The sequence below is a fragment of the Pholis gunnellus genome, assembly GCF_910591455.1.
Source record: "Pholis gunnellus genome assembly, chromosome: 21".
Lineage (NCBI taxonomy): Eukaryota > Metazoa > Chordata > Actinopteri > Perciformes > Pholidae > Pholis > Pholis gunnellus.
The window spans coordinates 12589598-12604239 of record NC_136548.1 but is presented as its reverse complement, the minus strand read 5'-3'; the positions used below and the strand labels follow the sequence as shown (position 1 = coordinate 12604239).

At 38.3% G+C, this 14642-nt stretch overlaps 1 protein-coding gene across 1 annotated transcript in view; it reads left to right on the top strand.

Moving 5' to 3' along the window:
* Positions 1–13347, top strand: part of LOC306713321 (calcium-activated potassium channel subunit alpha-1a-like) — a gene marked incomplete at its 5' end in the record, with an annotated part of 75144 nt that extends 61797 nt beyond the window's left edge. The window contains 11 exons of the mRNA XM_079182975.1: positions 1801–1924; positions 2293–2517; positions 3054–3246; positions 4125–4252; positions 4482–4560; positions 5524–5654; positions 6432–6626; positions 7174–7292; positions 7397–7612; positions 9800–9828; positions 10595–13347. Coding sequence (XP_079039101.1) covers positions 1801–1924; positions 2293–2517; positions 3054–3246; positions 4125–4252; positions 4482–4560; positions 5524–5654; positions 6432–6626; positions 7174–7292; positions 7397–7612; positions 9800–9828; positions 10595–10743 — 1588 coding nt within the window. The 3' untranslated portion in view covers positions 10744–13347. The remainder of the gene's footprint in view (positions 1–1800; positions 1925–2292; positions 2518–3053; positions 3247–4124; positions 4253–4481; positions 4561–5523; positions 5655–6431; positions 6627–7173; positions 7293–7396; positions 7613–9799; positions 9829–10594) is intronic.
* Positions 13348–14642: the final 1295 nt, after the last annotated feature.

The following is a 14642-nucleotide window of genomic DNA, read 5'->3' as shown; positions in this document are numbered from 1 at the left end:
GAAAAAAAAAAAAAAGTTGAATCTGCTCCAGCATTTACACTTTCAAATTTTGTACTTTTAAAATAATATTTGACATTGTTTCACCCGCAGAATTTTATATTCACACATTTTGTCCTTTCAAATTAGAATTGCTTTAACAGATGTGAGTCTGAGAGGTTGAAAGTGGTAGAAAAGACATTTTCTTCTCCAGCTACTTCCATTCTTGAAAGGACATCCAGGTCTTGCCTAAGGGTATATAAGCCCAAGGCAGGCTTTTTTTTTTTTGGGCTTCAGTCTGTTGGAGCCTGAGGGATGATAGTTGCAGCTGACACTTTGATGCATACTTAACATGTTACTTAAAGTAGCATTCTTCTAAAGTACTCGCATGGATTAAAGAGACGGGGAGAAGGCTTTTTTTTTATATTTAAAAGGCTTTGGACAGAGACAGAAGGCTTCTGTCTGAGTCTCAGAAGATAACATCTTCAGCTCTGATCTGAATCTGACAAAGTCAATTTAGTGCAAAGGGAGTTGTGTTGCACACGGCCTCCGTGGTTAGCGTCGTTGCTACGGCAGCTGATGTTGTTCAACCACTTTGGCTGGTTTAGCGCTTTTCTTTATCACGTTTCTATGTTCTCCTTCAGTCTGGGTTTTCTTCAACAGTCCAAAGACATGCAGGGTACAGTAGCTGAATTGGAAACAAAGACTCAATATTATCTTATATTTACTTTTGTACTTTATTGTTATCATTTTACAAAATGATGTTGTCCAAATTAATCAGTTTGTGTTTTATGCATTGAATGTTACGTCATTTTTTGTGTGTTAAATATGTATTTTATTTACATTTTTTTATATATATATATATAATGTCAAATCTCAAAAGAAAGTACTGGAGTTAATATATTCTATATATTTGTATTTATATATTCTATTTAAATTAATAAAATAAATTCTATTTGTCTGTGGGTTGGAGGATGGGGGCTTGAGAGGGAAGTGAGGTAAACATAGTTTCTTATATTTTAATACATCTCCAGGAACGCTGTCAAAAGCTCACATCACTCTGAACAAGCGTGGTACTCGGGTGCTCATGTTAGGAGACCACTTTAGTGGTCAGTGTTGGGTAGGATGAAGCTCAACACTGCACTCGTTTATGTAGTTCTGATGCTCTGTTTAAACATTAATACCCTTCACTTCCAACAGCAAATATGATTGGGCAAATTCCTGAAATATTTAAAGTCTGGTCTGTTAAAGCTTTTACCACGCAGCAGAGTACGTCAAAAGCTGTATGCAGTAAGGGGGCGTAATTGCATCTCCGTGCTCATGCCAGTCAACGCAGTGTGTTGCTGCCATCTCCTTCCGCCTGGCTGCCGCCGCTGATGTCACTCTGCTTGATGACATGGCAGTTTTGTTGGCATTTCTGCAGATGGCCACTGACAGGAATGAGCAATGAAGGGAAGAAAAGGATGAAAGCTACTTTTTGGATTTGTTTGAAGATTCCTAAATATTCTGGTGCATTGACGAATGTTTTTGAAGATTAAACGTTCATTTTATTTTTACTACAACCAAAATGTAATTGCTTTATCTCAATTTAGTGTATTTAATTTTTGCACTTTTACTCGTTTTATGATGTTGTCCAACTAAATTTTTTTTTCCAAGGTGCGATATTATACATTTATGAAAAGAAAACAACTATCCTTACTATTATTCCACGTATAAAAATGTAGTTTCATTAGTTAATTTACATTAACTAGTAAATTGAATCCACTTGTACAGTGACTGACAGGATTCCTTCCTTCTCTCCCTCCCATCTTTTTGTTTGATTAGACATGACCCGCTCCTCATCCCGGGGAACGAGCAGATTGAAAGCATGGACGACAACATAAAGAAATATGACTCCACGGGGATGTTTCACTGGTGCCCGTCCAAAGACATCGAGAAGGTCATCTTGGTGGGTTCTGCTCTTTTACTCGACACACGTCATTTGTCCCTGACACTCTTCTACCCGGTGACAGATGTGTCATGTCACAAAGCACCATCAGAGGTTGACAGGGCACTTAAACACTCTGTAATGAGGTGTTTGACATGTCATTTGCTATATGGACTCCCTGTACATAGAACATTTCTTGTACTAATACATACGCCATTTTTCAAATTACTTTCATAGTCTATTGCAGTCTTGAACTGCATGATATATTTTAATGGGTGAGTAGGCAACTGAAGGAAGAAAAGAGACTAACATTTGCAAGAAAAGTCAGTTTATGTCACATTTTCATAAACATATTTTTTTTCTCCATCTGTTCTTTCTTTCCCGCTCAGACCCGGAGCGAGGCAGCCATGACGGTTCTGAGCGGTCACGTGGTCGTGTGCATATTTGGAGATGTCAAATCTGCGTTGATCGGTCTCCGGAACTTTGTCATGCCTCTGAGAGCGAGCAACTTCCACTACCATGAGCTGAAGCACATCGTGTTTGTCGGCTCACTCGAGTATCTGAAACGGGAGTGGGAGACTCTTCACAATTTTCCAAAGGTCTCCATTTTACCTGTGAGTACAACAACATCACCCATTTAAAATATATACAAAATAAACAATCCTGTCTCCTAAAAATGACTTTTATATGCAATTAATTTGCTTTGGCAGATAAACGTCCAATACTTTAGAACAAACTGAAATATCTCGACAACTGGTGTTTAACAAACATTTATATTACCTAAACAGTGTATCCTATTTTTTTGTGAAATATCAGCTAAACAGCTATTGGCTGGATTGCTAAGAAATTTGGTACACACATATCTCCCCCTAAGGATGAATTGTAATAATTTCTGTGATCCCTCTATGACTTGTGTTCAGTGTTAAACTTCTGGATTGGAAACGACTCTGCCAATGAAGTAATCCAGGCAGCGATTAAGTTTCCTCCAGAACTTATTTGGCAAAGTGATTTAGCAGTGTGTAAAAGTATTTAGCAGGAGATAGGGTTGAGAAAAGGCTCACGGATGAAAACTGAAATGTAAAAGTTGCTACATTTACCTCTTGGTGTCATAGGTGAGATTACAAATTCTCTCCTTCACTTCCTCTCAAAGGGCACACCGTTGAGTCGGGCAGATCTGAGGGCTGTCAACATCAACCTCTGCGACATGTGTGTCATTCTGTCAGCCAATCAGAACAATATTGACGATGCATCACTGCAGGACAAAGAATGCATCTTGGCGTCACTCAACATCAAATCCATGCTGTTTGACGACAGCATCGGGGTCTTGCAGGCTAATTCCCAAGGTAAGGAGCGCCCTATCATAGTTCACTGCACCGCCTGGAAGGGACAGGGCCCTGGCACACAGAATATCCCTCACTGGGTGCTGCCTGGCTGACCTGGTGTCACTGCGTTTGACAGTAAACCCTACTGACTATTCCTCAGGTTACTGTAACAACTGGTTTCTTTACTAACCTAATTGGTGGCAACAAGCACAGTGTTGGCACAACAACCTTACCTGGCTTACTCAAAAAGACAAATGTGTATAATTTATGAATAGTGTGCGTTAGCTTTTAAAACGGCAACGGAAGCACTCTGTTAGCTTGAGATTGCCCTCAATAATGGTCATTCTCTGGCATTGAGAGAAATGCTTTTAGAAACCTTTTGACCTGAGGAGGGGGGCGGGGGGGATCCAAGCCAATTTCATTATTTCTCTAATACATGTATGACCTTACATTTGCCTTAGTCAGCAGTAAGTGATGGATGTCAAAACACGGCCTATGTATAATACATACAGCATCACTGATTTAATGTGCTTACTTGTCAGTCTGAGGAAAGCAAGAAATGTCAAGTCAATTTAAATTCAATCTTGCGTCACTTATTTTCTATTTCATGGCTCCGTACTGTACATGTTTTTGTGTGCGCGTGTAAGAGGTTTCCATCTCCGTGCACACACAGTCTAAAGGAAACAAAATGAGCAGTATGTGACATCTATTATATATAGACTTATATTGGACCTTGTCAAGAATATGGCACTCAGCAACTTTATGCTTTAGCGGTGGCCGGGATTGGATGAAATAGCCGCGGCGTATTATTTCTGCTGATATGCTCGTTTGTAGCCTCTGATAAAGTATTGAATATTGCATTAACATATGTGCTTTATGTCATATGCATGTCCATTTAGGCTTCACACCACCAGGAATGGATAGATCATCTCCTGAAAACAGCCCAGTCCATGGATTGGTGAGGCAGACTTCTGTCACAACTGGAGCAAATATTCCCATCATAACGGAACTAGGTATGCTTTCTGACGTATTTTTTTTGTCAGCTGATTGATACGATAGCTCTACTGTTGCATGCTTTTTTTTGGATCAGTTATGTAGTTATTAACAGATCTGAAAACACAATGTCTTCAATTAGAGGCTGTCAACACTTGATAAACACTTGATAAACCGTACTTAAAATGGAGGTTTTTGTGTCCCTTGTTGACATGCTCCAGTAACTGTTTTTCCTCAACACTTGTCTAACACCATTAGCAAAGCCAGGCAAAAAACTGCCTGTGATTTCATTCAGTCAGGATAAAAGCAGTGGGACCAGCATACAAATCATAACTGAGCTGGGTAAGAAGTGCCTCTGTCCTGTTCTGCAGTGTTGTAACTGCTGCTGCCTCCATATCAGCTTCCTTTTGATTTCTCTCGCTGCACAAGAGGCTCAGTCCATTCCCATGGCATCACTTTGAGCACATTTTATCCTTGGTTCTGGTTGAAATTGCCTGTCTTGTTTTGGCCCCTTATCTCAAAGCTAAATTTTTCCCTTTTATTTTTCTAAGAGTTACAAGGCCTTTGATCCCTCAGAGGTCCTTGTGGCTGTTTTCATAGCATCTTCTGTCGGATCACATTCTCTGGCCCGTGCCCTTCTTTCATCTCAGCCCCGTCAATATGACTGACATTTATTTCTGTCCTCACAGAAGTAGTATTTCTCCAACTAAATTTTACATCATTACTCTTTTCCAGCTACTGCATGTGTTTTTGTGCTCAAAGACATCTTCAAAGAAGGTTCTGGGACAATGAGATACTTTCAGTTGTTTAGACATGCAAGTGCAAGCAATTGGAAGTTCTGTCTTGGATTTACAAGACAAACGATGGCATATTGGTGTTTCTAATACTGACTTTTGAATCAAAGCCTGAAGCTTTGACAATATGCATGGTGTCATGTGTGTGCATGGCCTAGATATGGAATGTGAGGAATGAGGCAAGTTGGCCAAGAAGCCGAACGACATGGTTTCATTTCAGTCGCTTAAGAGAAACTACAATTTTGTCCAAATTGGGATTTAAAGAAATGTTTTCAAACCATTCACAGATTTCTAATAGTCCATATCTGCAGCTTCTGACTGTACATCTGTGTCCTCCTCACGTGAATGTATTCACGTTCTATTTAAGTATTTGCCTGATGAATGCTTAAGCACACAGTCCATGCTTTTTCAAATCACAAATCCATAAGATCTGGTTTTCTGTCTTGTAATGCAGAAAATGAACGCGAAGAATTCCAAATAACTAATGAAATTGACATGTTTTTCTCCATAGTAAATGACTCCAATGTTCAGTTCCTGGACCAGGATGATGATGACGACCCTGACACAGAGTTATACCTCACTCAGCCTTTCGCCTGTGGAACAGCTTTTGCCGTCAGTGTGCTGGATTCCTTAATGAGTGCTGTAAGTCAGAATTAATTTAGCTTACAGAATATATAAGCTGGTGATAGGTTTTTGTGCAGTGATAAAATAACAGTGAAATATGCAAAGAAATCTTGTGTTTCGATAGCAGTCCCCTAAAAAAATGTAGGACCTCTATGTTCGCGTTACAACAATAGCTGACAAGATTGGAACTTGTACTCGATATGAAGGCTTCACTTGTCTGCCTTTCAGTTTGAGTGAGGTTAGAACAAAGCTGCCTTCAAGTGCGCTCCAGTGAAGACAAAGGTAATGCTACCTAATGGACAGCCCTCATCCATCATCTTAGTCAATAGTGCTGTCAGCAGTCAAGGGAGATGTCACTGTGCTGTACAAGCAAAAGGAGACAAGGGACCGTGGTGCAGACATTTGCCCTCGTTAAAATCAACAAAGCAGTTACTGGTTGCAATTAATAAAAAAAGAAGATAGCAACTTCACTGAGGAAAGGGGATGTTCAGGCTTAACATGCTTAATAGCATGTAAAACTGACTTCTCCACATAATGTCTGCTATTTAGCTTTAGAAAATGCCTGGACAGCAGTAATGTGTACCAGGACTTCCTGTGTCTCTCTCTGATGGGAATGGGAGTAACCTGCAGTAATTGGATTCTCCCGTGTTTTCACTCAGTGTGCAGAGCAATGTGACACAACAGGGCAGCGCTAGATAGCACCATTCGGCCGGGCTGGCACTTTGACAAGGTTCAGTTGTGACTTAGGTGGCGTTCGCTGAAGGATTTACCCCCTCTCTACCTTCATTCCTTTAGACATACTTCAATGATAATATCCTCACCTTGATCCGGACGTTGGTAACAGGCGGGGCGACACCGGAGCTGGAGGGGCTGCTGGCAGAGGAGAATGCGTTACGGGGCGGCTACAGCACGCCACAGACACTGGCGAACAGGGACAGGTGTCGTGTGGCACAGCTGGCTTTGTACGACGGGCCCTTCGCCGACCTCGGGGTAAGTGACTAGTCTTTGTCACCCAAGGGCTGAGCACATCTTTGTCTGCTTGTTGTGGGAGCTGACTTTAGGGAAAGGATTTAGACTAACAGGGACGGTTCTGATTCAGAGCTGAGATAAGTAACAGGGATTCCAAAAATAGGTGAGTTCTGCGACAATGACCCTCTGTCCTCGAATAAGTTTATTGGCACTTGGAGAAAGATATGCCAGCAACATTACACTTCATATTCATACAGTATGACTATAGCCATATATAATGATGTTTTTCAATTAATTAAAGATTTTTGGTGGAATATAGAGTTAATTAAGTTTTTAGAAGTTGTGTGTTACCATATTCAAATGTAATATAATATATATTGCACTATACTTATATACTGTTTAATACTCTTATATGTTGAGCTGATTCTTCCTCAACAACACTTCAGCTCTATAATCCATACACAAGCATTAGGCCAAATTAAGTCCATGTAAACAATGATGATATATTTGTATGTAATATTTTTTATAGTGTTGCTTTTGTACTACAGTTTTTGTCACTGTCTTGCAGGATGGCGGTTGTTATGGGGACCTGTTCTGTAAAGCCCTGAAAACATACAACATGTTGTGCTTTGGCATCTATCGGTTACGAGACGCACATCTAAACTCCCAAAGCCAATGTACCAAACGGTGAGTACGGCCCTAATGTGTCTTACCATTTAAAAGCTCAAAACTGCCACAAAAAGACTTTGTTTCAACTTATACTAAATTTAGAATTGTCATCTTTCCTCTAGGTATGTCATAACCAATCCACCATATGCGTTCGAGCTGGTTCCCTCAGACCTGATATTCTGCCTGATGCAGTTTGACCACAACGCTGGCCAGTCTCGAACCAGCCTCTCCCACTCTTCCCATTCGTCCCATTCCTCCAGCAAAAAGAGCTCCTCCGTCCACTCCATCCCAACCACCAACCGCACCAACCGCGCAAGAAGCAGGGACTCAAAGCAAAAGTATGTGCCCCTCTAAAGCTCTCTGTCTTATGTGCCAGTAACTGTCCTGCGTGTCCTTTTGCAAACAGACTGCAACATGTCGATGTGTGTGCGTTTGTCTTAGTTTGCATTGAACAACCCCATGCAATACAGAACAGTGTGATTTGCCCCTTGAGCGATGCCCTATGCATTCCATGGCATAGGGCAGAGTAGGCAACCACAAAGGGCTGCTGGCTTTCCCTGGAGTTTCTTTCCATCATGGGTTGTTACTGCGGTTTTAAATGTTCCCATACTTGTACATTTCTTATGCAAAGAACCACAGTAAACGTGAACTGAGTAATTCTGCCTTGAGTAGCGGGGGGAGCTAAATAAACGAATAAAGCTTTGTAGTGATTTCTGCCACGTCAAGCTAGTTTTGACCCAAGTTTTATTGAATATAGTTTAGAATTATTCAGGTCTCACCTAGTTCAGTTTTTACAATATGTTTTACAAAATGCCAGTGAAAGAGTTTTAATCTTGTGTGTGCAGGTAAGAGCACCAGTTTGAGATGATGCAATCTTGGTTAAAATGTGAAGGGCGGGACCTAAAAGCAAATGAAAGTATTTTTTACATTTGTGATATTGTCCAATACAATACATAATGCAACAGAGTATGTCCCCACTGAGTAGGAATTGGCAAACATTTCCAGACCTTTAGTTTTACATATACTGTGCTTTCTTGTATTAATTACTTACCGCTGTGATAAAGGGCACTGGGTTTCTCCATCTTATAACAGTTCAAGTTTTCTTAGTTGGAACTTTTGTTTGATTAATAGCTGATTTTTCTTGTACTTGAACTGCACTTTAAAATTATGTCTTAAAAGTTCATAGTATGTCACGTGCATGAAATACTGAACATCGTGTCCTATTAATGCCTTTGATTTCCATTAGCATTTAAATGCTATACTTAAATATTATTTTCCACCATGAAGTATCAATTATGTCAATATGCAAGTAGGAAATGTCAAAGTTAATAATAAAGTTACACCACCATTATAATTATGTCTTCAAACATTGAATTCAACAACATGGTTATTCTTACTTGGTGGATTACCAATCATTTTTACATTCTGCTACACCTGCCCGTGTTTTCTGATGGTCATTGTTCAAAGCAGCGAACAGAACCGCATCATAAGCAAAAAGGAAAATGTATTTCACTGAAGTCACCATACCAGACAAACAAGCAATTTGTAAAGTCAGTTTCATTGTAAGCGCTATAAATGAATTATCTGTCTGACATTTGATTACGATTGAAATATCACAGTAAAGATGGTTTACAGCATAGTTTCCCAAAGTGTGAAACATTGTGTCCGAAATGCATGCATTATGTTTTACTCATCTGTGGTCCAAAAAATGTCATCATATAGTGTGCCATTCAAAAATTCACAATATAGTTTTTCATAAAAAGTCAAAGTATAGCTAAATGGTTTAGTATGCAATTAAGAATGTCAAAATTAATTGCTGTAAATGCCTTAAAAAGTCAAAGTATTGTATGTCATAAATGTCACAAAAGTATAATGTCATAGTATAATATGCAATAAAAATGTTCATAATATTATACATCAAAAAAGTCACAGTATAGCATGCCCAAAATTATTATTATTCCTTTAAAAAGTAACATTTAGAGGGCGTCGCTGAATTGGCAGAGGTATGCATTCTCCAAGTTCTATTGTTTCTATGGGAAAAAATATTCATTCAAAAATGAGCGTTACATTTTCACAGCTGCTGAAAGAACACGACAAGCTTTCTATGGTTAGTAATCTGTTCCCATTTGAAATAAAAAAATAATTTCAGCTGCACCAATTCATTGGCATTGCACATTTTACAGAAATTCTTTTCTACATGAAGTTCTTTTGTTTTGTGCTAATCAAAGTACATCAGTGCAGTACTTTGTTAGCTGCATGTTGCTCATTGGATTTCTGAATCATGGACAAAATCATGCTTGTAATTGCTTTGGCAACAGGCATGGATACAATATGGCTGCTAGACGGATGATACAGTGGGTTGTTGGTCGCCCCCTACTGATTAACCTACTCTACATCCATATGTAATGAGAGCATCTGCTGTTTGTATACCTCTGATCATTATGCTGTGCAGTATCTGTTATTAATAGTCATATTAGTATTTCTCATTTTGCTTACATTTAGTGTACTACTTTCTTTTTCCAAAGTGCAACAAGGATGAATAGAGTGGGCCAAGGTATGGAAGTGAATGATTATGCATGATGTTAAATGCATTTAATATGGTCGTGTCCTTGCTGACATTTTGCCCTCTGAATGAAAGCCAAGTAGTTAAGTCATTCTAAATGACTGCATCAGGACTGCATGGTTATGACCTGTGCAGTACATCTCACTGTAGGTTTGCCTGCAGAATGGTTTGATGCTACTTCACTTTATTCTGTATCAAGTGATATTTCATGTTTTATCATTGGCAACATGTATATGTAGCACCACTGCCTTAAGTCATGCTGATGAAAATGCATGACCATGAGCATTGCCAAGTGGATGAATCACCAGCGATATATTATGCCAGACTATCCATTTTCTTTTATAAGAAAATGAATTTGCCAAAAGCCCCTCAAAAAGATAAAGCCCCTGGGGGTACGAACTGTGAAGTTAAAAGTATTAACTTCTAATTAGTATGAAAAACAGATGTTGTTTAACTGGTGACCTGCATTTCTGCTGACCCAACAAAGCAGCATGTTCCATGGCAGTATGGTCTATATAATGAACTTTAACCACAAGATGAGTGACAGAGGACAAAAACTTGGACATTTGGGACAATGAGTGAAACTTGCGTGCCATTAAAAAGTCATCTAGGAACATATTTTGCCAGAATTTCATTTTACTGTGTCAATTAAAACCAGCATTACAATGTTCTCCTTATGTTGTGTGTGTGCACTTGAAAACAAGAACTGAAATTGTAATTGACGTCCTTTTTCTCAATATGATTGTCTCTTTCTCAGAAAAGAAGTTTACAGATGAGCCAGAGAATACCCACCTGAGGACCATACAGATCAAGCCTGTGAATACGCTCGCCATCAACCAAGTCAGTCAGCATAAATCCACAAGCAGCTTGATTCCACCCATCAGAGAAGTAGAAGACGAGTGCTGAGCTCCTGACACGTGCCGACACCCCGGCCGCTTGGACCTCCAGAAGACTCATCGTGTAGGTCTCAGACTGGGATCATCTGCAAACATTAATCATCAATTGACATTAGATGAGACGAACACATACTGTTTTCCTCATTCACCTCTGCAAGCAAGCAGATTTAGAATCATACATGAAATATAGATGAAGACAATCATAGTCAAATGTCGCTACCCCTCAACTTTTAGTTTGCACAGCTAATATTGTGGTGGCCGGACTCCATGACTTTTCTGTTCCATTTCGGGGAATGAGGGTCACTTGAAGGAGAACAGCAATGTAAAACATGACTACTGCAACAAAAAGAGGTGATTATAATAACTGGATCAAGTTTTGCAATTGTAAAAGTTGCCTTTTAAGCTGTTGATGAACAATTACTACTACTGCATTGACTTTACCCAGTGTTGCAGAGTTATTCTGTACAGTGTGTTAAAATGTGTATTTTACATCCAGCTGCAATCCCACCACAATGGCATCGTTAGTGACTGAGGCCCAATCCCAATGTCCCGACTCACAAACTTTGAGACGCGTTCTCGCAAAGTCTGTAAGGGCTGCCCCACTGTCAAATCGGTGAGCACTTGAGGGCTCTCTTACTGAAATTTTAGCCCTTTATGCACATTTTGCCTGAGGGAATTACCCACAATCCATAGCGTTGTTACGTTAAACACTGGTTACCAGGAGAAGCCTGGAGGCTTAAAAGAATAAGGTAAACAAAGAGGACGGCACATGGGCGTTCACCCTGGCATATTACATTTACACAGAAATATTAACATTAAAAATGTAAGATTGTACATAGACATTTGCAAATCAGATTAAATCACGCATATGCTATATTACAAACCTAGTTTACATAATCTTTTATTGAAGTGGTTTTGATAAAGGAGGAAATAGATTATCTGCCAATTACCACATCTTATAAGTCAAGAGCCTGGAAGATGTTCAAATCGGGCAGTAAAAAAAACAACATAAAAACCCACAATTGTAGAGAACATGTTTCGGCGTCATCAAGGTTATGTTATTTCAAGCTAGTTGCAGCCTCTTACACATTGGGATTGGGCCTGACTCAGTGAATCCTTTGCCATTTGGAGCTAATTCACAACATTTGTGACAGTTAAGACGGCCAGCGTCCATGTGTAAATGGCATTTGGCTCCAGCCTTATCTCTATCCATTTATATTTGTCTTATCTTTGCCTTTTTGAGTCGTTTGTTATAACTGTTTTCATTTTGCTGTTTGGTTGCAATGTCCAAAACCCCAGAAATTATATTAAGTAAAGCTTTTAAGTATCTGCAAAGTTTCTCCAGGGTTAAAACGTTAGCAATATTCTTTATTCTTCTCTTCTTCTTTGACAATAGCCAAATATGATAGAGCTGTTTTGTTGTTGACAAAAGAATATAACCAAAAATCTCACACAGTTTATGATACAGTGACCGAGATATTCATTTACTTAAGACACCATAGAGAGCAAAGCTATACTATGGTTCAGCATGGCATCATATGATAAATCTGTAAGCCTCATATCGCATGAAGTGGGCATCTTTAAGTCCTCCGTTGGCTGTAAGCACTGCCTGACACAGGATTGTCTTGGAGGCCATTAAGCGCTTGTTTGTACTCCTTGACCAATATTAAAGCCATAATCACACATGTTCATGCTTTTTGTAGATACATGAGAAACAGCTCTATTATAAAACGTTATTTGGGCTATTTATATGTTCTAAAAGATTCTATTGGTAAACCATTACGTATCTGATATATTCATAAAACAAACTCATCTAAAGGAACACAGATCATTTGTTTCATTGTGTACATGCATGAGTCAAGAATGCAGAGCTAAGTGGTTATTAATCTTGTCTTGTTTTATTGGAATTATAAAAACGTATTGGCACTGTTTTCACTTTACTTCAGAATCAATGAAAGTAAGCTTTATCCACATGAGGAGCAACACAGTCTCGGACTCGTGTTGGATGTGAAAAAAAGAGGTTGTGAGATTTTTAGTGGCACAGAGAGCATCCATGCCACCCAACCCTCAGTGCCAGTAATGTGCCAGGCAGTGCTAAAGTCAACGGAGGACTCCAGAAGACCCACTACTGCGAAAAGAGGTTTCTAGTTTAGCTGAATTTAAGCAAAATGTACTTTTGCTTTGAGACTGAGACATGTACCTGCCTCTCTTAATAAGAGGCTGTTATTCCCTGGAGATAACTGGAGTAAATAATTTAAAGTCTTAAAACTTTTTTTTAAATGATCCATTGTCAATAGCAGAGCGTAATAGCAAATAATTGTATGTACTCTTCAAATCAATCTGTAAAGCTTAATGTAAAATATTTTTTTCTAGTATGTTCTTGTTTGACAGTACCTGTGGGTTTGAGAGGCATTCGGCATTGCAGTCTAGTTTGTATTATTTTGTGAATTTCTTTTTAGCACATTGACTTGTAGATACAATGACTGTGCTAAGCTGATATTTCTGACTATGTCATAATACCCAATAATCAATACAGTTTATTGTCTTGTACATAAAATTGTACATGATTTCATTTTGTATTTTCACAAATTAAAAGCTGATGTATTGTGTTCTACATTGTGTCATGTAATTTGTTTTCTCAGATGTTTCTAGAAGTTTATAAAGTCATAGTATAGTATTTCAAAAACTCAGTATAATCGACATACTATGACTTTCTTCAACATACTATAAGATGACTTCATTACGTTTTCCGACATACTGTACTATGATTTAAAAAAATAATAATTTCGACATTCTAAACTGACTTTTTTCGACATGCTATACTATGACTTTCTCATAACTTTTTTCGGACATAGTATGAATTCTTTCAACATACTATACTATGACGTTTTTCGACATGTTTTTCGACATAATATACTATGTATTTTTATGATGTTTTTCGACATCCTATACTATGACTTTGTCAAGACTTTCTTCGACATGCTATAGTATGTCATAGTATAGTATGTTGAAAGAAGTAATATTATAGTATTTCGGGTAAACAAATTTCACTGTAGTTTTTTTTAAATAAGTCATAAAACATAATACATATAACAAAAGGCATAAGAAAGCAATAGTATAGTATGTGGAAAAACATAATAATATAGTGTGTCATAGAAAGTTGAAGAAAGTCATGAAAAAGTCAGTATAGTACGACGAGAGAAGACATCTTATAGAATGTCCAAAAAGTCACAGTATAGTATTTTGAAGAAAGTCATAAAAAGCCATAGTTTTACATATCAAAAAAGTAATTGTATATAGAATATCAGAAAAGTCTTGGTATAGTAATTCAGAAAAACAATCACACCACACCGATTCCTGCATATTGGAACACTTCACTCGACATTAAGACTTTACATTGAACTCAAATTGCTCACAAGCTATTATTCTTTGATTGTTCATTCTAAACATAAATGAACACCTTACTTTTTCACAGCCGCGGGATAAACTCTCCAAGCTTTTCATTGTTTGTAGTCTGTTTCCATTTAAAATCACAACATGTTTAGCAACACAATTTTATTTGAATTTGCACATTTTATAGAAATATATAAATTTCTACAGGAAGTTGCTTGTTTTGTGCTGATCAAAGCTGCTCATTTGGGTTTCTGAATTACATCATCCTTCTAATTAGGGACAAGCATGGATACAATATGGCTGCTTGACACGAGCTACAGAGGCTAAATGCATTGTGACGGCAATAAAAGATTTTCTGGCATGATACATGGCCTGTTTTCCTTTATTTTTTGTTGAGTTATTGTTCAACCTACTTCACATTATTGTATGACAGCATCTGCTGTTTTTATACCTCCGATCAATACGCTGTGCAGTTTCTGTTATTAATGGTCATATTTCTTTCTCATTTTGCTTACA